Source organism: Oncorhynchus tshawytscha, linkage group LG11, assembly GCF_018296145.1.
Source record: "Oncorhynchus tshawytscha isolate Ot180627B linkage group LG11, Otsh_v2.0, whole genome shotgun sequence".
NCBI lineage: Eukaryota > Metazoa > Chordata > Actinopteri > Salmoniformes > Salmonidae > Oncorhynchus > Oncorhynchus tshawytscha.
In genome coordinates this window covers 35,067,084-35,087,815 of record NC_056439.1, presented here as the reverse complement: position 1 = coordinate 35,087,815, position 20,732 = coordinate 35,067,084, and the positions used below count along the sequence as shown (strand labels likewise).

The 20,732-nt window shown below is 43.4% G+C and overlaps 1 protein-coding gene across 5 annotated transcripts in view; it reads right to left on the bottom strand.

Moving 5' to 3' along the window:
• Positions 1-1,102: 1,102 nt before the first annotated feature.
• LOC112261839 (apoptosis regulatory protein Siva) overlaps positions 1,103-20,732 on the bottom strand; it is a 22,373-nt gene continuing 2,743 nt past the window's right edge. Inside the window, exons 2-4 of one of the 5 annotated variants that reach the window (XM_042330049.1) lie at positions 11,373-11,564; positions 10,626-10,806; positions 1,103-2,602 (exon numbers count right to left, since the gene is read on the bottom strand). In XM_042330049.1, coding sequence (XP_042185983.1) covers positions 2,581-2,602; positions 10,626-10,806; positions 11,373-11,564 — 395 coding nt within the window. In that variant the 3' untranslated portion in view covers positions 1,103-2,580. The other 4 variants (XM_042330048.1, XM_024437463.2, XM_042330046.1 and 1 more) reach the window with 4 other exon arrangements.

Sequence of the window (20,732 nt, the reverse complement as noted above, 5' to 3'; positions counted from 1 at the left end):
TCATTCTTCCAGAACTTTCAAATGTGTCATATTAGTCACCTTTTAATTTTCTTTAATGAAAGTAAACTGCATAAGTGAGCAAACAAACAAAAAAATGCATGTCTAATGGGTATTTCCATGTCAATTCACTGGTAATTTTCTTTGCGGAGGGGTATTAATTATTCCCCCACTGCAAAGCTACTCTGCTATGCATTCGGGGATGGGTTGGGAGTTCCCACTACTCTCCCCAGCACATCAATTCTGTGGTGCATAGACAAGGCAGCATCCACCCACCCCCAACCCTGAATTACAGCCCCATCCTTGGCCTCATCCAGCCACTGGGTAGTAGCTCAGGCACTCTGTCTGCTCCCACTTCCGAGCACTAACTTTATGCACAAACAGACAACACTGCCGCCCGCACTGGCCAGCCAACCACAGCACAAAGAAAACAATGTCCTCCCAAGATCATTCAAAAACACCAAACGGCCTCCACTACCTCCCAGTAAATAAGGGACCTCACACTGTAAACATTTCTTCAGTTCTCAGGGTATTCACATCACTATCAGCATGTTATATCTGCACTTGGCCATCACATGGATTTCTACATGAACCAAACCTGAGTATGGAAAGTATGGTCCATGTGATAAGGATTAACTGCTAGATGTCAGGGCTGTGATGTGGGCTCTGAGTTAAATCATGGAATATTGAAAACATTCCTTTCCAAGGCTTTTAAGCCTGGTACATTTAGATGGTTTTGGACCTCTACAATCCTCTCTGTATTTATTTATTCCCCAGTTTAGAGGCAGACTTGGAGGAAGTTGTTGAGATGAAAGTTGTAAGTGTCCACCACCTCACAAGGCCAGCGGTGGGAGCCCTTGACCTCTGAACGGACTGCCAGGGACAGCTGGTGTGGTCCATGTTTATTTATTTATTTCTTAACAAAAGACAGGTGGTAACACTTGAAAAGGGCACACACACACAAAGAAACAAACAGCTTGGTACAAAAACCCAGCCTCGTTTCTCTATATAGTCTGCGGTATAGACATGATTTTCACTTACATCGACTCAGCATCACACTGCTCTCAGAAACAGTAACAATAAAAATAGACATTGTCGTAAAATATTTTTCTCAGTTACATTTCATTTTATTTTGTCACAGAATTGGTTTGGCTTCATTCAAATGCTTCTGCAATACATAACTTACATTATGAAATTGAATACATGAATGACAATTAGCTAGACAGTTGGATATATATCACTGGTGTTCAGGTCATGCTGGGGTTGCCTTGTTTGGAGTGACTCGTCCGTGGAGTGCCAAGACAGTGTGTCCTTGGTCCACTGCACAGCTGTCACTCACTCACTGACGCATATTTATAGCAGTAGCATCGCTGTGCTCGGCGCTCGCACTCCGGGCACAGCTGGTCCCCAAAAGAATGGGTGAAAGACAAAGCCACATGCTCCCACTGCAGTTGGTGTCCATGCCTGACCAGTCGGCCTCTTCTCCTCATAGGGCCCCATACATATGCTAGGGGGAGAGGAACAATCTCAGGAGGAAAACTGTGAACTTCAGAGTTACATTAGAGTGACAGATGTGGGGATGTGTTGAACCCTGACAGCTGCACGTTCCCATTTTAAGAGTGCATTAACACAATGCCATTACAGAGTTCAGAGTGAGCAAAGGGAGAATAACCCCAGCTCTGGCATCCACCTTATAATAAATGAACAGAGAATAATCCAAGTAAATGTTTCAGATGACAGCCAGGCATGTACACTCTGCAATGTGTTTACTAGGATGGCTAATATTTGACCCACGCCTAACTTGAGACAGCCCCAGCAGCCTACTTCCAGTGATGTGTTGCCAGTTTTTGAAGATTTATTTTCCAACAAATGTGCTTCGACTGATGAACCCCCAAAGTACTTGAGGTGAACAAAGGATTAGATAGGTAAAAATCTATACAGAAGTGGCACCACTGTCGTCTCTGATAAGCAATATGGTGATAATTCCATCTGGCCTATCAAATTCAATCACATAGATTTTTAAAGCCCTTTTTACATCAGCAGTTGTCACAAAGTGCTTATACTGATACCCAGCCTACAACCCCAAAGAGCAAGCGTTGCAGATGTAGAAGCACAGTGGCTAGGACGAACCTAGGAAGAAACCTAGAGGACCAGCCCTCTTCTGGCTGTGCAGGGTGTAGATTATAAGAGTACGTGGCCATTAAGGCTAGGTTGAATATCTTGAAGAACAAACGTTCATAGATGACCAGCAGGGTCAAATAATCACAGTGGTTACATAGGGTGCAACAGGTCAACACCTCAGGAGTAAATGTCAGTTGGCTTTTCATAGCTGAGCATTCAGAGGTCGAGGCAGCTTGTCTGGTAGAGAGGGCGAGCGAGAGAGAAATAGAAAGTCAAAACAGCAAGTCCGGGACAAGGTTGCACGTCGGGTGAACAGGTCAGGGTTCCATAGCCGCAGGCAGAACAACAGAAACTGGATCAGCAGCACAATCAGGTGGACTGGGGACAGGGACAGCCAGGAGGGACAGCCAGGAGTTGTCAGGCCAGGTAGGGTCAGGTAGGCCTGAAGCATGGTCTTAAGGCTCAGGTCCTCCGGGAGGGGAGACTGAGAGAGACAGACAGGATAATTATAGGGAGCACTTTTTATTTTATTTCACCTTTATTTAACCAGGTAAGCCAGTTGAGAACAAGTTCTCATTTACAACTGCGACCTGGCCAAGATAAAGCAAAGCAGTGTGACAAAAGCAACACAGAGTTACACATGGGATAAACAAACGTACAGTCAATAACACAATAGAAAAGTCTATGTACAGTGTGTGCAAATGTGGTAAGATTAGGGAGGTAAGGCAATAAATAGGCCATAGAGGCAAAATAATTACAATTTAGCATTAACACTGGAGCGAAAGATGTGCAGATGATGATGTGTAAGAAGAGAAACTGGGGTGCAACAGAGCAAAAAAAATTTAAAAAATAATAATATGGGGATGAGGTAGTTGGGTGTGCTATTTACAGATGGGCTGTGTACAGGTACAGTGATCGGTAAGCTTCTCTGACAGCTGATGCTTAAAGTTAGAGAGGGAGGTATAAGTCTCCAGCTTCAGTGATTTTTGCAATTCATTCCAGTCATTGACAGCAGAGAACTGAAAGGAAAGGCGGCCAAATGAGGTGTTGGCTTTGGGGATGACCAGTGAAATATACCTGCTGGAGTGCGTGCTACGGGTGGGTGTTGCTATGGTGACCAGTGAGCTGAGATAAGGCGGGGCTTTACCTAGCAAAGACTTATAGATGACCTGGAGCCAGTGGTTTTGGCGACGAATATGTAGCAAGGGCCAGCCAACGAGTGCATACAGGTTGCAGTGGTGGGCAGTATATGGCCTTTGGTGATGCTAGTCAGGCGGGAGGGTGCGAGCAGCAATCAGTTGAAGAGAATGCATTTAGTTTTACTAGCATTTAAAAGCAGTTGGAAGCCACGGAAGGAGTGTTGTATGGCATTGAATCTTGTTTGGAGTTTTGTTAACACAGTGTCCAAAGAAGGGCCAGATGTATACAGAATAGTGTTGTCTGTGTAGAGGTGGATCAGAGAATCACCAGCAGCAAGAGCAACATCATTGAGAAATACAGAGTAAAGAGTAGGCCCGGTGTGTTATTTCTTACATTATTAGCCCAGTAATGTTTTTGTTAAAAATACAAGCATTTCGCTACACCTCCAATAACATCTGCTAAATGTGACCAATAAAATTTGATTTGGATTTCTGGGGCCCACAAATATCTCCCCCACCGCACAAGCATGAGGAGCGCATACCTGGACAGGACGATCAAGCCAGTGACTCAACCCACTCAAATTGAGTATAGCGAAAAAAGCCTGGCATGAAGTGAGGGACGGCATGGAATATTAGGGACGGCATGGGATAGCGTGAGCAAGGCCAGTGACTCAGAGGCAGAAAATCCCAGTGGAGTGGATCCGGCCAGGCAGAGACAGCAAGAGTGGTTCATCACTCCAGTGCCTTACCGTTAACTAGTGTTGAGGGATTAGTGCTTTCAGTTCGATTATGTAAGGGATAATCAAGAGGATCTATGCGTTCTATGGAAAATAATGAACAACGTGGAAGGTGTGTTCCACGACGCGCTAGCAGTTGCACGGAGTTGCATTATTTTTCAGAGAACGCACAGCCACGTGTTGATTATCCCTTTAATACAATGGCTATAATTGAACACATTTGCCGCTAGAAATGTGTTCAATATCCACTGAAGTAGTTAGCAAGTTTACTAGATAGCGACAGTAGTTGCCTTGGTAACCAAACAAACAAACTTGCTAGTTTAGCTAACCAAACCATCAGTCCTGGCTTGCTATTATGAAAATAAAATTCAACAATGCCAATAATGTTTTCATTTCGACTATTGCTTTCAAAAGCAGCTCAAATATAGAACATGTAAGAATGAACCATATCCATTGAATTCTACTGCGCAAATATACCATGGGTTATAAGGAAATAATGCACGCTCTAGAATTCCCTTCAAGCCAATCAGAAACGAGTATTCAACAATGCCATGGTATAATTAATTAATAAGAGACGAGGGGGTGGGGTATATGGCCAAAATACCATGGCTAAGTGGTGATCTTATGTATGACACAAGGTGGAGTGTGCCTGGATACAGCTCTTAGCCATGGTATATTGGCCATATACCAAACTCAGCAACAAAAAAAAGAAACGTCCTCTCCCTGTCAACTGCATTTATTTTCAGCAAACTTAACATGTGTAAATGTTTGTATGAACATGACAAGTTTCAACAACAGACATAAACTGAATACGTTTCACTGACATGTGACTTAACAGAAATTGATTAATGTGTCCCTGAACAAAGGAGGGGTTAAAATCAAAAGGAACAGTCAGTATCTGGTGTGGCCACCAGCTGCATTAAGTCCAGCAGTGCATCTCCTCCTCATGGATGCACCAGATTTGCCAGTTCTTGCTGTGAGATGTTACTGCACTTTTCCACCAAGGCACCTGCAAGTTCCTGGACATTTCTGTGGGGAATGGCCCTAGCCCTCCAATACAGCAGGTCCCAGACATGCTCAATGAGATTGAGATCAGGGCTCTTCACTGGCCATGGCAGAACACTGACATTCCTGTCTTGCAGGAAATCACGCACAGAACGAGCAGTATGGCTGGTGGAATTGTCATGCTGGAGGGTCATGTCAGGATGAGCCTATAGGAAGGGTACCACGTGAGGGAGGAGGATGTCTTCCCTGTAACGCACAGTGTTGAGATTGCTTGCAATGACAACAAGATTCAGTCCGATGATGCTGTGACACACCGCCCTAGACCATGATGGACCCTCCACCTCCAGATCGATCCAGCTCCAGAGTACAGGCCTCGGTGTAACGCTCATTCCTTCGACGATAAACGCGAATCCGACCATCACCTCTGGTGAGACAAAACCGCGACTCGTCTGTGAAGAGCACTTTTTTGCCAGTCCTGTCTGGCCCAGCGACGGTGGGTTTGTGCCCATAGGCAATGTTGTTGCCGGTGATGTCTGGTGAGGACCTGCCTTACAACAGGCCTACAAGCCCTCAGTCTAGCTTCTCTCAGCCTATTGCGAACAGTCTGAGCACTGATGGAGGGAATGTACCGATCCTGTGCAGATGTTGTTACACGTGATGTGCCACTGCGAGGACGATCAGCTGTCCGTCCTGTCTCCCTGTCTTAGGCGTCTCACAGTACGGACATTGCAATTTATTGCCCTGGCCACATCTGCAGTCCTCATGCCTTCATGCAGCATGCCTAAGGCACGTTCACACAGATGAGCAGAGACCCTGGGCATCTTTATTTTGGTGTTTTCCAGAGTCATTAGAAAGGCCTCTTTAGTGTCCTACGTTTTCATAACTGTGACCTTAATTGCCTACTGTCTATAAGCTGTTAGTGTCGTAATAACCGTTCCACAGGTGCATGTTCATTAATTGTTTATGGTTTATTGAACAAGCATGGGGAAAAAGTGTTTAATCCCTTTACAATGAAGATCTGTGAAGTTATTTGGATTTTTACTAATTATCTTTGGCAGACAGAGTCCTGAAAAAGGGACGTTCCTTTTTACAAATCCCCGAGGTACCTTATTGCTATTATAAACTGGTTACCAACGTAATTAGAGCAGTAAAAATTAATGTTTTGCCATACCTGTGGTATGCGGTCTGATATACCACAGCTGTCAGTTTATCAGCATTCAGGTCTTGAACCAGCCAGTTTGTACAAAATAATTTTTTAAACATTAAATGCATTTTGTGGGTTGAATGCTGTAACACAGAATAAAACAATAAAAGTCCAATGATGGTAGTGACTACCCATTTCTGCTTCACTTATTAACAATCATTTATTCACATTACTTTATTCCAATGTTTTAGTTGTGTATATTACATTTGTTTTATTTGATGACTATTTCATTCCAAGTCATCTCATCTCTATAGAGCTGCTGCCTATGCGGTCTGATATTCACTATTTTGTAGTTCTTCAAAGTAAATAAGGCATACTTTTATGACTGCTGAATACAATATATCAATCACTTAGATAATGTCATTTCAGGTAGATACACTACATTATCAAAAGTATGGGCTAGTCAAACATCTCATAACAGAATCATGGGCATTAATATGGAGTTGGTCTTCCCTTTGCTTACATATCAGTCTCCACTCTTCTGGGAAGGCATTCCACTAGATGCTAGAATATTGCTGCGAGGTCTTGCTTCCAATTCAGCCACAAGAGCATTAGTGAGGTTGGGCGATTAGGCCTGGCTCGCAGTCGGGTTCCAATTCATCCCAAAGGTGTTCGATGGGGTTGAAGTCAATACTCTTCTGTGCAGGCCAGTCAAGTTCTTCAACACCGATCTCGACAAACCATTTCTGTATTGACCTCGCTTTGTTCACGAGGGCATTGTCATGCTGAAACAGGAAAGGGCCTTCCCCAAATGGCTGCCAAAGTTGGAAGCACCGAATCGTCTATAATGTTATTGTATGCTGTAGCTTCAAGATCTCTTCACTGGAACTTAGGGGCCTAGCCCGAACAAAACTTTACAGTTGGCACTATGCATTTGGGCAGGTGGTGTTCTCCTGGCACCGCCAAACCCAAATTCATCCTTCGATATGCCAGATGGTGAAGCATGATTAATTTGATTTATTAGGATCCCCATTAGCCGACAATCACTCCAGAGAACACATTTCCACTGCTCCAGAGCCCAATGGCAGCGAGCTTTACACCACTCCAGCAGACACTTGTCATGGTGATTTTTGGCTTGTATGTGGCTGCTCGTCCATGGAAACCCATTTCATAAAGCTCCCGGACGTTTTTGAAACTCAGCAGTGTGTTGCAACCAAGGACAGACGATTTTTACGCGCTTCAGCACTTGGCGGTCCCATTCTGTAAGCTTGTGTGACCTACCACTTCACTTCTGAGCCATTGTTACGCCTAGACTTCCCACTTCACAACAGCACTTAGTTGACCGGGGCAGCTCTAGAAGGGCAGAAATTTGATGAACTGAATTGTTGCATCATATGACAGTGCCACATTGAAAGTCACTGAGCTCTTCAGTAAGGCCAGTCTACTGCCAATGTTTCCTATGGCGATTGCATGGCTGTGTGCTTGATTTTATATCTGTCCGCAACGGGTGTGGCTGAAATAGCCGAATCCACTCATTTCAAGTGGCTTCCACACACACGTTCAAAAGTTTGAGGTCACTTGGAAATGTCCTTGTTTTTGAAAGAAAAGCATTTTTTTGTCCATTTAAATAACTTGATCAGAAATACTGTGTAGACATCGTTAATGTCGTGACTATTGCCGTTTCTGCTAGAAACGGCAGATTTTTTAAATGGAATATCTACATAGGCCCATTATCACCAACCCTCACTCCTGTGTTCCAATGGCAGGTTGTGTTAGCTAATCCAATTGACCATTTTAAAGGCTAATTTGTCATTAGAAAACTCTTTTGCAATTACGTTAGCACAGCTGAAAACTGTGTTCTGATTAAAGAAGCAATAAAACTGGCATGCTTTAGACTAGTTGAGTATCTGGAGCATCATCATTTGTGGGTTCCTCTGTCCAGTGTCTGTTCTTTGGCCCATCTTAATATTTTATTTTTAGTGGCCAGTCCGAGAGATTTTTCTTTGCAACTTTGCCTAGAAGGCCAGCATCCCGGAGCTTTAATTTAAAGGTTGAGACAGTGTCTCTCTCATATGGATCGGCAGAACATTCCATAAGAAAGAGGCTCTATAGGAAAAAGCCATGTCTCCAGTTGTTTGCTTAGAAATTGTAGGAACAATGAGGCCTGCATCTATAACCGTAGAGTAAGTATATGTAGGGCAGGACCAAATCTTAGCAAGTCCATGAAATACTTTAAGTTACCAGTAAAACCTTGAAATCAGCCTTAGCAGGAAGCCAGCGTAGATGCTAATACTGGAGTAATATGACCGCATTTGAGGTTCCAGTCAAGATTTAGCAGGTGTATTTTGCACTGGCTTTAGTGCCTTAGTCAGGTTTTAGAGTATTACAATCCATTATGATTTACACAAGTGTCCAAGGGAGTAGGCTAGGGCCTGGGTGACATGACTGAATCCTGTTAGACTGGTAATCTGCACATCCGGGTATGTCCACAACTGAACAATTACCCAGAGCATAATAAGTGACCCTGAAATCAGTCACTGATTGAAGGCAAGAAAAAAAAAAAGAAAGTGTTGCCAGTGTATTTAGCTGTCACAGGAATCTTTTCCCAGCTATGTCTGAAATCAGGCCTTGATGTACACTGCCACCTGCTGGTCCACAAGATTACTTGGTGGAACCTTGATCTACATACACTTCTGTTACGGGCAGCATAAGAAGTCATGATTGATATTGAACATTCATGAGAGCTCTATGTAAACTGTGCATGACAAGCAAAGAAGCAAGCAAAGTATTTATTCCACAAACTACATATATACAAAGATACACATGTATAACATTTGAGAGTTAACATTTAATGAGAAATGACAACTAAAATATATAAAAACAATCCTTGATCCTTGATTATGATGCGCAGCCACAGCACAGCACTTGATCATACTGTCCACTGTAGCTGAGGAGGATAAAGAGAAAACAATGAGTAACAGGCTAAATAAAGTGCAAGAGACATTAGATGCTCTGCACTGCATGCTTAAATCATAAAATACTGCATACCATCATAGGTACCCTCATGGAAAGTTGCACCTGTGTTGTCAGCACACATGTACCAGTTATGCAGGGTTTAGCAGAGTCCAGTCTAGGGCTGGGTGATACAGCCAAAAAAATCATTGATTTAAACATTTAAAAAATTAGGCAACTCACTATAGACTTACTAAATAAGCTCTTGTACATTTAAAGCTCAAATACAAGGATTTCAGTCAGCAATAATCCTAATGAATTCAAGGTGTGTGAAATTAAGGTAAATAAGGCTCACTAATCAATTTATTTGATCAAATTAGTTTAACCTGCTTTTTTGCAATAATCACTGATGTGGCTTGCAAGTCTGTGAAAATGCCCAGTTACAAATTTAAAACCAAAACCATGCATGATGCACATTCACTAATAATGACTAATTTATTGTAACAGGCATTATAGGAAATTAACACGTCGCAATCTCAAGTAAACGTGCTAGTGAGTAGCCAGCTAATCTTTATATTTCAAGTTTAACCAACTTGGATCTATTTGCAAGCTAACGAGGCAGAACAGTTAAATTGTTATGAACACACGTCTCCAACTGAACAGCATGCTAGACTGTCCACTTTGTTCAGACGTAAAAATCAAGAGGCCTACCTTATTTCTCAGAATGAGAACATGTTGCCAAATCCTTACAGTAGTGTTATGCTTATTGCACATTTATAAACAGACTATACAGACTAAAATGCTGCTAGCAGTACCGCAATGTGACAAACTGAGCATTACATTTCCAGAATCAATGTTCATTGATACTCCTGCTTTAGTAATGTGTGCTCTGCGCACAATTTGAGTAGTTGAGACAAACATGTGTCGTTAGAAAGGTACATTTTCTATTACAGTAAAATAATGTCGGTTTGTCGGTTTCAGTGTCCATGACCGATTGTTGGACCAAACCGCTCATGAAAATAGCGAATTGAAACCGCTTGTCAGAGGGGAAGAGGTAACCTCTCAATTTTGTTAGTGTGAGTTGCAAAGGGAGGGGCGAGAGGTTTCACTCTAGCCAAAATAATCCCAATGCGTTTCTATGGGCTTATTTTGGACCTAAGCTTGTCACGTGCCTTTGGGACAACGACTTTCATTGTTAGGGCGGAGACATGATCCCTTCGCCATTATATACAGAACTCTTGTGTAAATGGGAAGGAGCACAGCACAGGAGTGCTGTTTATTTTATTAGATTTGGCGTTGCCCACACGGTACCCTGTGTGAGCGTTGAGAATAAACTAAGTCGAGAACTCCATATACCATGGAAATTATTTAATTTATTTAACTTCCTGAGGTCATTACACTACGATAGCGAAATCGCAGTAGATGCAATGTTTGCCGTTTTTACTCAACTCGGAGGAGATGCTCCCTCTGACTCGATTAAAAAAAGGGCAAATTCAGTGGATGAAAGGAGAAGGGTGAGGAGTCACTTACTCGATGACAGTGCAGACAGAGCAGCAGGATCTGGAGCAGCTGGCGCACTGCTGGATGCAGGAGGGGCAGGCTGGGCGGTCACACTGGGAGCACGGCCTCCTGGTGTCCTGGGCCTTCTGACACACACAGCACCTCACTGGAGCCAACACTGAACCTGAGACAACCATACACACAGACCATTCTGGAAATGTGTCAAAATATCCCAATTGTGGGCAAGTGTCCGTCTCATGTACTAACGCACAGGTGTCAAACTCATTACACAGAGAGCCAAGTATCTGTGGGTTCACACTCCCCTGTAAGGTCACAGATGAGTCCGAAAATCACATCAACTGGTTGTGTATAGGGCCGGGACAATACCAGTATCGCGGCAAGGAAACAAAACACGAAGTGGATTTAACTTCTTTAGGAAAAACAGCCCTAATGTTGAAACAAACATGTCATCCAGAGTTGCATTAACTTATTTTACAACCCATGGCACACAATATTTACATACAGAAGGACCCGGTCGTCTGCGGTGTTTATTTTTTACCTCTAAAAAAATAGTGCGATACTGGTATTGTCCCAGCCCTAGTTCTTAATTATTATTATTTTTTTTACACAACCAGCAGTTTGACACCCCTGTACTAAACAGTAATCATTTCCTGAAATGAAGTTGGAATGGCGATTCCAAGTCTGATAGTAGTGGTTTTCTTCAGCCCACTCTCAGATGTGGGTGAAAGGTTGCAGTTTACATGAGAAGCTCATTACCTTGAACAGGTGTAGTTCTCTGTAGTCTGCCATCCTGCCCAATCAGTGTCTGTCCCCTCAGGAGTGTCTGGCTCACATCAGGTTTCATACCTGACCCCGATGGCTGTATTGCGGAGCACTTCTCTGCATCTATATTCCAGATTTTCCCCATGACAGCTTTGGTCCCATTGAAGAGCAGGTCCTTCGTCTTTTCTGGAAGAGAGGTGCCGAGACATTAACACATACTAGCAGTTTATTATTTTTATTTCACCTTTATTTAACCAGGTAGGCCAGTTGGGAACAAGTTCTCATTTACAACTGCGACCTGGCCAAGATTAAATAAAGCAGTGTGACAAAACAGTTACATGGGATAAATCTACAAAATGTACAGTCAATAACACAATAGAACAATCTATGTACAGTGTGTGCAAATGCAGTAAGATGCAGTAAGATTAGGGAGGTAAGGCAACAAATAGGCCATAGAGGCTAAATAATTACAATGTATTAACACTGGAGTGAGATGTGCAAGTAGAGATACTGGGGTGCAATTAGAGCAAGAGGATAAGTTACAATATGGGGATGAGGTAGTTGGGTGTGCTATTTACAGATGGGCGGTGTACAGGTACAGTGATCGTAAGGTGCTCCGACAGCTGATGCTTAAAATTAGAGAGGGAGATAAGTCTCCAGCGATTTTTGAATTCGTTCCAGTCATTGGCAGCAGAGAACTGTAAGGAAAGGCGGCCAAAGGAGGTGTTGGCTTTGGGGATGACCAGTGAAATATTCCTGCTGCAGCACGTGCTACGAGTGGGTGCTGCTACGGTGACCAGTGAGCTGAGATAAGGCGGAGCTTTACCTAGCAAAGACTTGTAGATGACCTGGAGCCAGTGGGTTTGGCACGAATATGTAGCAAGGGTCAGCCAACAAGAGCATACAGATCGCAGTGGTGGGTAGTATATGGGGCTTTGGTGACAAAACGGATGGCACTGTAATAGCAAATTGGATGTAGTCTGAGTAGAGTATTGGAGACTATTTTGTACATGAACACCGAAGGATATTCAGTTTTACGAGGGTATGTATTGCAGCATGAGTGAAGGAGGCTTTGTTGCGAAATAGATTTAATTTTGGATTGGAGATGCTTAATGCGAGTCTGGAAGGAGAGTTTACAGTCTAACCAGACACCTAGGTATTTGTAGTTGTCCATATATTCTAAGTCAGAACCGTCCAGAGTAGTGATGCTAGTTAGGCGGGAGGGTGCGGGCAGCAATTGGTTGAAGAGAATGCATTTAGTTTTACTGGCATTTAAAAGTAGCTGGAGGCCACGGAAGGAGGGTTGTATGGCATTGAAGCTTGTTTGGAGGTTTGTTAACGGTGTCCAAAGAAGGGCCAGAATGGTGTCGTCTGCATACAGGTGGATCAGATAATCACCAGCAGCAAGAGCAACATCATTTATATATACAGAGAAAAGAGTTGGCTTGAGAATTGAACCCTGTGGCAACCCCTTAGAGACTGCCAGAGACATGGACATACTGAACTCTGAGAAGTAGTTGGTGAACCCGACGATGCAATCAGTTGAGAAGCCAAGGCTATTGAGGCGGCCGATAAGAATGCGGTGATTGACAGAGTCGAAAGCCTTGGCCAGGTTGACGAAGACAGCTGCACAGTAATGTATTTTATTGATGGGGGTTATGATATAGTTTAGGACTTTTGAGTTTGGGTGAGGTACACTCATGACCAGCTCGGAAACCAGATTGCATAGTGGAGAAGGTACGGTGGGGTACAGTGGGATTCGAAATGGTTGGTGATCGGTTTAATAACTGGCCTTTCGACGATTTTAGCAAAAGGCAGGGCAGGATGGATATTGGTCTAACAGTTTGGGTCTAGAGTGTCTCCCCCTTTGAAGAGGGGCATGACTGCGGCAGCGTTCCAATCTTTGGGGATCTCAGACGATACGAAAGAGGTTGAACAAGCAAGTAATAGGGGTTGCAACAATTTCAGTGGATAATTTTAGAAAGAGAGGCTCCAGGTTGTCTAGCCCAGCTGATTTGTAGGGATCCAGAATTTGCAGCTCTTTCAGAACATCAGCTGTCTGGATTTGGGTGAAGGAGAGGCAGGGGGGGAGTTGCTGTAGGGGGTGCTGAGATGTTGGCCGGGGTAGGGGGTAGCCAGGTAGAAAGCATGGCCAGCCGTAGAAAAATTCTTATTGAAATTGGATTATAGTGGCTTTATCGGTGGTGACAGCGTTTCCTAGCCTCAGTGTAGTGGACAGCAGAGGTGCTCTTAGTCGCCATGAACTTTAGTGTCCTAGAACTTTTTGGAGTTTGTGCTGCAGGATGCAAATTTCTGTTTGAAAAAGCTAGCCTTTGCTTTCCTAACTGCCTGTATATATGGGTTCCTAACTTCACTGAAAAGTTGCATATAGCAGGGACTATTCGAAGCTAGTGCAGTGCACCACAGGATGTTTTTGTGCTGGTCAAGGGCAGTCAAGTATGGGGTGAACCAAGGGCTATATCTGTTCTTTGTTCAACATTTTTTGGAAGGGGCATGCTTATTTAAGATGGTGAGGAAGGCACTTTTGAAGAACAACCAGGCATCCTCTGACGGGATGAGGTCAATATCCTTCCAGGATATCCGGGCCAGGTCGATTAGAAAGTGTTTTAGGGAGCGTTTGACAGTGATGAGGGGTGGTCGTTTGACCGTGGACCTATAACGGACGCAGGCAATGATAACTGAGATCCTGGTTGAAAACAGCAGAGGTATTTATTTCTGGAGAGATGGACTTTTAAAAGTAGTAGCGCGAACTGTTTGGGCATAGACCTGGATAGTGGGACAGAACTCTGCAGGCTAACTATGACACCTTTAGCAGTTCTTATCTTATGTTACACCAAGACGTAGCTGAACAAAGAAACTGACAATATACAGCTGCCGGGATTTTCCAAGCACCAGCAGAACAGAGATGCTACCTCTGGTAAGACAAGGGGTGGGGTTGTGTGTCTTTGTCAATAACAGCGGGTGCGCAATGTCTAATATTAAAGAAGTATCAAGGTATTTCTCGCCTGAGGCAGAGTACCTTATGATAAGCTGTCGACCACACTATCTGTATTATTCGTAGCCGTCTATTTACCACCATAAAGCGAAGCTGGCACTAAGACCGCTCTCAACCAACTCTATAATGCCATTAGCAAAGAACAAAATGCTCACCCAGAAGCAGCACTCCTAGTGGCCTGGGACTTTAATGCAGGCAAACTTAAATAGGTTATCAAATTTTTACCAGCATGTCACGTAAAACCAGGGGAAAAATAAATCCTAGACCACCTTTACTCCAGAGACGCATACAAAGCTCTCCCTCCATTTGGCAAATCTGACCATAATTCTATCCTCCCGGTTCCTGCTTACAAGCAAAAACTAAAAGTACCAGTGACTTGCTCAATACGGAAGTGGTCAGATGACGCGGATGCTACTCTACAGGAATGTTTTGCTAGCACAGACTGGAATACGTTCCGGGATTCATACAATGGCATCGGCTTCACCAATAAGTGCATCGATGATGTCGTCCCCACAGTGACTGTACGTACATATCCCAACCAGAAGCCATGGATTACAGGCAACATCCGCATCGAGCTAAACGCTACAGCTGCCGCTTTCAAGGAGCGGGACGCTAATAAGAAATCAAGCTATGCTCTCAGACTAACCATCAAACAAGCAAAGCGTCAACACGGGATTAAGACTGAATCCTACTACACCGGCTCTGTAGTTCATCTGATGTGGCAGGGCTTGAAAACTATTACGGGCTACAAAAGGATAACACAGACGCGAGCTGCCCAGTGACGTGAACCTACTAGACAAGCTTATTGCATATTATGCTAGCTTTGAGGCAAGCAACACTGAAGCATGCACGAGTGCACCAGCTGTTCTGGTTGACTGATAACGCTCTTGGTAGCCAATGTGAACAAAACCTTTAAACAGGTCAACATTCACAAAGCCGCTGGGCCAGACGGATTACCAGGACGTGTACTCAAAGCAAGCAGACCAACTATCAAGTGTCTTCACTGACATTTACAATCTCCCTGACAAAGTCTGAAATACCTACATGTTTCAAGCGGACCACCCGAGTCCCTGTGCCCAAGGAAGCGAAGGTAACCTGCCTAAATGATTACTGCCCCGTGGAACTCCTGTCAGTAGCCATGAAGTGCTTTGAAAGGCTGGTCATGGCTCACAACCTCATCCTCCCGGACTCCCTAAACCCACTCTAATTTGCATACCACCCCAACAGATCCACAGATTACGCAATCTCAAGCGCACTCCACACTGGCCTTTCCCACCTGGAAAAAGGAACACCTATCTGAGAATGCTCTTCATTGACTACAGCTCAGCGTTCAAACCCAGTACAAAGCTCACCACTAAGCTAAGGACCCTGGGACTAAACACCTCCCTCTGCAACTGCATCCTGGACTTACTGACGGGCCGACCCCAGGTGGAAAGACTTGGCAACAATGTCTGCCACACTGATCCTCAACACTGGCGCGTGTACTTAGTCCCCTCCTGTATTCCCTGTTCACCCACGACTGCGTGGCCAAACACGACTCCAACACCATCATTAAGTTTGCTGACAACACAGTGGTAGGCCTGATCAACGATGAGACGGCCTATAGGGAGGAGGTCGGAGAACTGGCAGTGTGGTGCCAGGACAACAACCTTTCCCTCAATGTGAGCAAGACAAAGGATCGGATCATGGACTACAGGAAAAGGCAGGCCGAACAGGCCCCCAATAACATTGACGGGGCTGCATTGGAGAAGGTTGAGAGCTTCAAGTTCCTTGGTGTCCACATCGCCAACGAACTATCATGGTCCAAACATACCAAGACAGACGTGAAGAGGGCACGACAAAACCTTTTCCCCCTCAGGAGAAGGAAAAGCTTTGGTATGGGTCCCCAGATCCTCAAAAAGGTTCTACTGCTGCACCATCGAGAGCATCCTGACTGGTTGCATCACTGCCTGGTATGGCAACTTCTCAGCATCTGACCGCAAGGCGCTAGAGGGTAGTGCGAATGGCCCAGTACATCACTGGGGCCCAAGCTTCCTGCCATCCAGGACCTATATACTAGGCGGTGTCAGAGGAAAGACCATAAAATTGTCAAGACTTGGGTGACTGGAGTCTCTAAGACTGTTCTCTGCTACCGCATGGCAAGTGGTACCAGAGTGCCAAGTCCAAGACCAAAAAAAGGCTCCTCAAAAGCTTCTACCCCCAAGCCATTAGACTGCTGAACAATTCATAATTTACATTACACTGCTGCTACGCACTGTTTATTTGTTACCTATGCATAGTCACTTCATCCCACCTACATGTACAGATTACCTCAACTTGCCTGTACCCCTGCACACTGACTCGGTACTCGGTGCCCCCTGTATATATCCTAGTTATTGTTATTCTTGTGTTATTACTACTTTTTATTTTAGTCTACTTGGCAAATATTTCCTTCTTCTTGAATGCCACTGTTGGTTAAAGGGCTTGTAAGTAAGCATTTCATGGTCTACATTTGTTGTATTCTGTGCATTTGGCAAATAAAGTTTGATTTGATAGGTGTAGACAAACGTTGACAGTAGAATGGACTTACTGAAGAGCTCTGACTCAACGTGGCACCATCATATGAAGCCACCATTTCAACAACTCAGGTCAACTGTAAGTGCCGTTATTGTGAAGTGGAGACACCTAAAGAGCAACAGCTCAGTCGTGAGAGCTGAAGTGCGTAAAAGTAGTCGGTCCACAGTTTCACTCACTACCGAGTTCCAAGCGGCTTCTGGAAGCAACTCTAACACAATAACTGTTGGTCGAGAGCTTCATGAAATGGGTTCCCATGGCCGAGCAGCCGCACAAGCCTAAGATCACAATGCCAAGCGTCAGCTGGAGTGGTGTAAAGCTTGCCGCCATCGGACTCTGGAGCAGCGGAAACGCGTTCTCTGGAGTGATGAATCACACTTCACCATCTGGCAGTCTGATGGACAAAATCGGAGTTTGTATTTATTATGCTTTCAACATGTCAATACAAGTGATGAAGTCACTCTCTTCCACTTTAACCAGGAGAGACTGACATTCATATTAGCTCTGTGTACATCCAAGGTCCAGCCGTGCTGCCCTGTTCTAAGACAATAGCAATTTTCCTAAATCTTTTGTGGCACCTGACCACACGACTGAACAGTAGTCCAGGTGTGACAAAACTAGGGCCTGTAGGACTTGCCTTGTTGATAGTGCTGTTAAGGTAGATCAGTCCTTTATTAAGGACAGACTTCTCCCCATCTTAGTTACTGTTGTATCAACATGTTTTGACCATGACAATCCAGGATTACTCCAAGCAGTTTAGTCTCGTCAATTTGATAAATTTCCACATTTATTACAAGACGAGGTTGAGGTTTAGGGTTTAGTAAATTATTTGTCCCAAATACAATGCTTTTAGTTTAAGAAATATTTAGGACTAACTTATTCCTTGCCGCCCACTCTGAAACTGCAACTCTTTGTTGAGTGTTGCAGTTATTTCAGTCGCTGTAGTAGCTGACATGTATAGTGTTGAGTCATCCACATACATAGACACTGGCTTCACTCAAACTCATTCACTCATGCCTGTGGCATGTCATTAGTAGAAGTTGAATCAAGTAATGGGCCTAGACAGCTTCCCTGGGGAATTCCTGATTATACCTGGTCTATTAGGGAGGCTTCCATTAACTTCTTATGGCTGGGGGCAGTATTGAGTAGCTTGGATGAATAAGGTGCCCAGAGTAAACTGCCTGCTACTCAGGCCCAGTTGCTAATATATGCATATTATGAGTATATTTGGCTTGAAAACACTTGGAAGTTTCTAAAACTGTTTGAATGATGTCTGAGTATAACAGAACTCATATGGCAGGCAAAAACCTGAGAAAAAAAAATCCAACATGAAAAGTGGGAAATTGAGGTTTGTAGTTTTTCAACTCATTGCCTATCGAATATACAGTGTCTATGGGGTCATATTGCACTTCCACTTGATGTCAACAGTCTTCAGAACCTTGTTTGAGGCTTCTACTGTGAAGGAGGGGGAATGAGAGCTGATTGAGTCAGGGTCTGGCAGAGTGCCATGAGCTGATCACGCGCGCTCACATGAGAGTTAGCTGCATTCCATTGCATTTCTACAGACAAAAGGAATTCTCTGGGTTGAAACATTATTGAAGATTTATGATAAAAACATCCTAAAGATTGATTCTATACTTCCATTTGACGTGTTTCTACAAACTGTATGACTGTCTGAACTTGCACCTGGACTTGCCCACGCCTCGTAAGTTAAGATTGTGTACTAAACGCTCGAACAAAAAAAAGGAGGTATTTTGACATAAATGGACTTTATCGAACAAATGAAACATTTGTGGAACTGGGATTCCTGGGAGTGCATTCTGATGAAGATCAAAAGGTAAGTGAATATTTATAATGCTATTTCTGACTTCTGTTGACTGCACAACGTGGCAGATATCTGTATGGCTTGTTCTGGTCTCTGAGCTCTGTACTCAGATTATTGCATGGTGTGCTTTTTCGGAAATCTGACACAGCGGTTGCATTAAGGAGAAGTGTATATAAAGTTCCATGCATAACACTTGTATTTTCATCAACATTTATGAGTATTTCTGTAAATTGATGTGGCTCTCTGCAAAATCACCGGATGTTTTGGAAGCAAAACATTACTGAATGCCAATGTAAACAGATTTTTGGATATAAATATGAACTTTCGTGAACAAAACATACATGTATTGTGTAACATGAAGTCCTATGAGAGTCATCTGATGAAGATCAAAGGTTAGTGATTAATTCTCTCCATTTCTGCTTTTTGTGACTCCTCTCTTTGGCTGGAAAAATGGCTGTGTTTCTGTAACTAGGTGCAGACCTAACATAATCGTTTGGTGTGCTTTTGTCATAAAGCCTTTTTGAAATCGGACACTGATTGGATTAACAAGAAGTGTATCTTTAAAATGGTGTAAAATACTTGTATGTTTGAGGAATTTCAATTATGAGATTTCTGTTTTGAATTTGGCGCCCTGCACTTTCACTGGCTGTTGTCATATCGATCCCGTTAGCAGGATCTAAGCCATAAGAAGTTAAAGAAAACCTTCTGTTCTGTTAGACAGGTAACTCTTTACCTACAATATAGCAGGGGATGTAAAGTAGAGGTCGGCATGGCCGATTTCAAGTTGCGATAACAATTGGTAATCTGCATTTTTGGACACCTATTATGGCCGATTACATTGCAATCCACGAGGAGACTGCGTGGCAGGCAGACCACCTGTTACGCGAGTGCCGCAAGGAACCAAGGTAAGTTGCTAGCTAGCATTAAACTTACCTTTATAAATTAAAAAAAAATCTTAACATAATCACTAGTTAACTACACATGGTTGATGATATTACTAGTTTAACTAGCTTGTCCTGCGTTGCATATAATCAAAGCGGTGCCTGTTAATTTATCATTGAATTACAGCCTACTTCAACTTCGCCAAACGGGTGATGATTTCACAAAAGCACATTCGCAAAGAACGCACAATCATTGCACCAATGTACCTAACCATGAACATCAATGCCTTTCTTAAAATCAATACACAAGTATATATTTTTAAACCTGCATATTTATTTAAGAAATTCATGTCAGCTGGCAATATTAACTAGGGAAGTTGTGCCACTCCTCTTGCGTTCAGCGCAAGCAGAATCTGGGTATATGCAGCAGTTTGGGCCGCCTGGCTCATTGAACTGTGTGAAGACCATTTCTTCCTAACAAAGACCGTAGTTAATTTGACAGAATTTTACATAATTATGACATAACTTTGAAGGTTGTGCAATGTAACAGCAATATTTAGACTTAATGTTACCAGCCATTCGATAAAATACGGAATGATTCTGTATTTCGCTGAAAGAATAAACATTTTGTTTTCGAAATGATAGGTCATTAATATGGTCAAATCTGGAAACTAAGGCTCGTATTTCTGTGTGTTTATTATATTATAATTAAGTCTGATTTGATAGAGCAGTCTTAACGGTGGTAGGCAGCAGCAGGCTCATAAGCATTCATTCAAACGGCACTTTCCTGCGTTTGCCAGCAGCTCTTCGCAATGCTTGAAGCAGTGCCTTCAAGCCCATCAACTCCCGAGATTAGCCTGGCAATACTATAGTGCCAATAAGAACATCCAATTGTCAAAGGTCTATGAAATACAAATGGTAGAGAGAAATAGTCCTATAATAACTACAACCTAAAACTTTTTGTCTGGGAATATTGAAGACTCATGTTAAAAAGAACCACCAGCTTTCACATGTTCTGAGCAAGGAACTTAAGTTAGATTTTTTTTACATGGTACATGTTGCACTTTTACTTTCTTCTC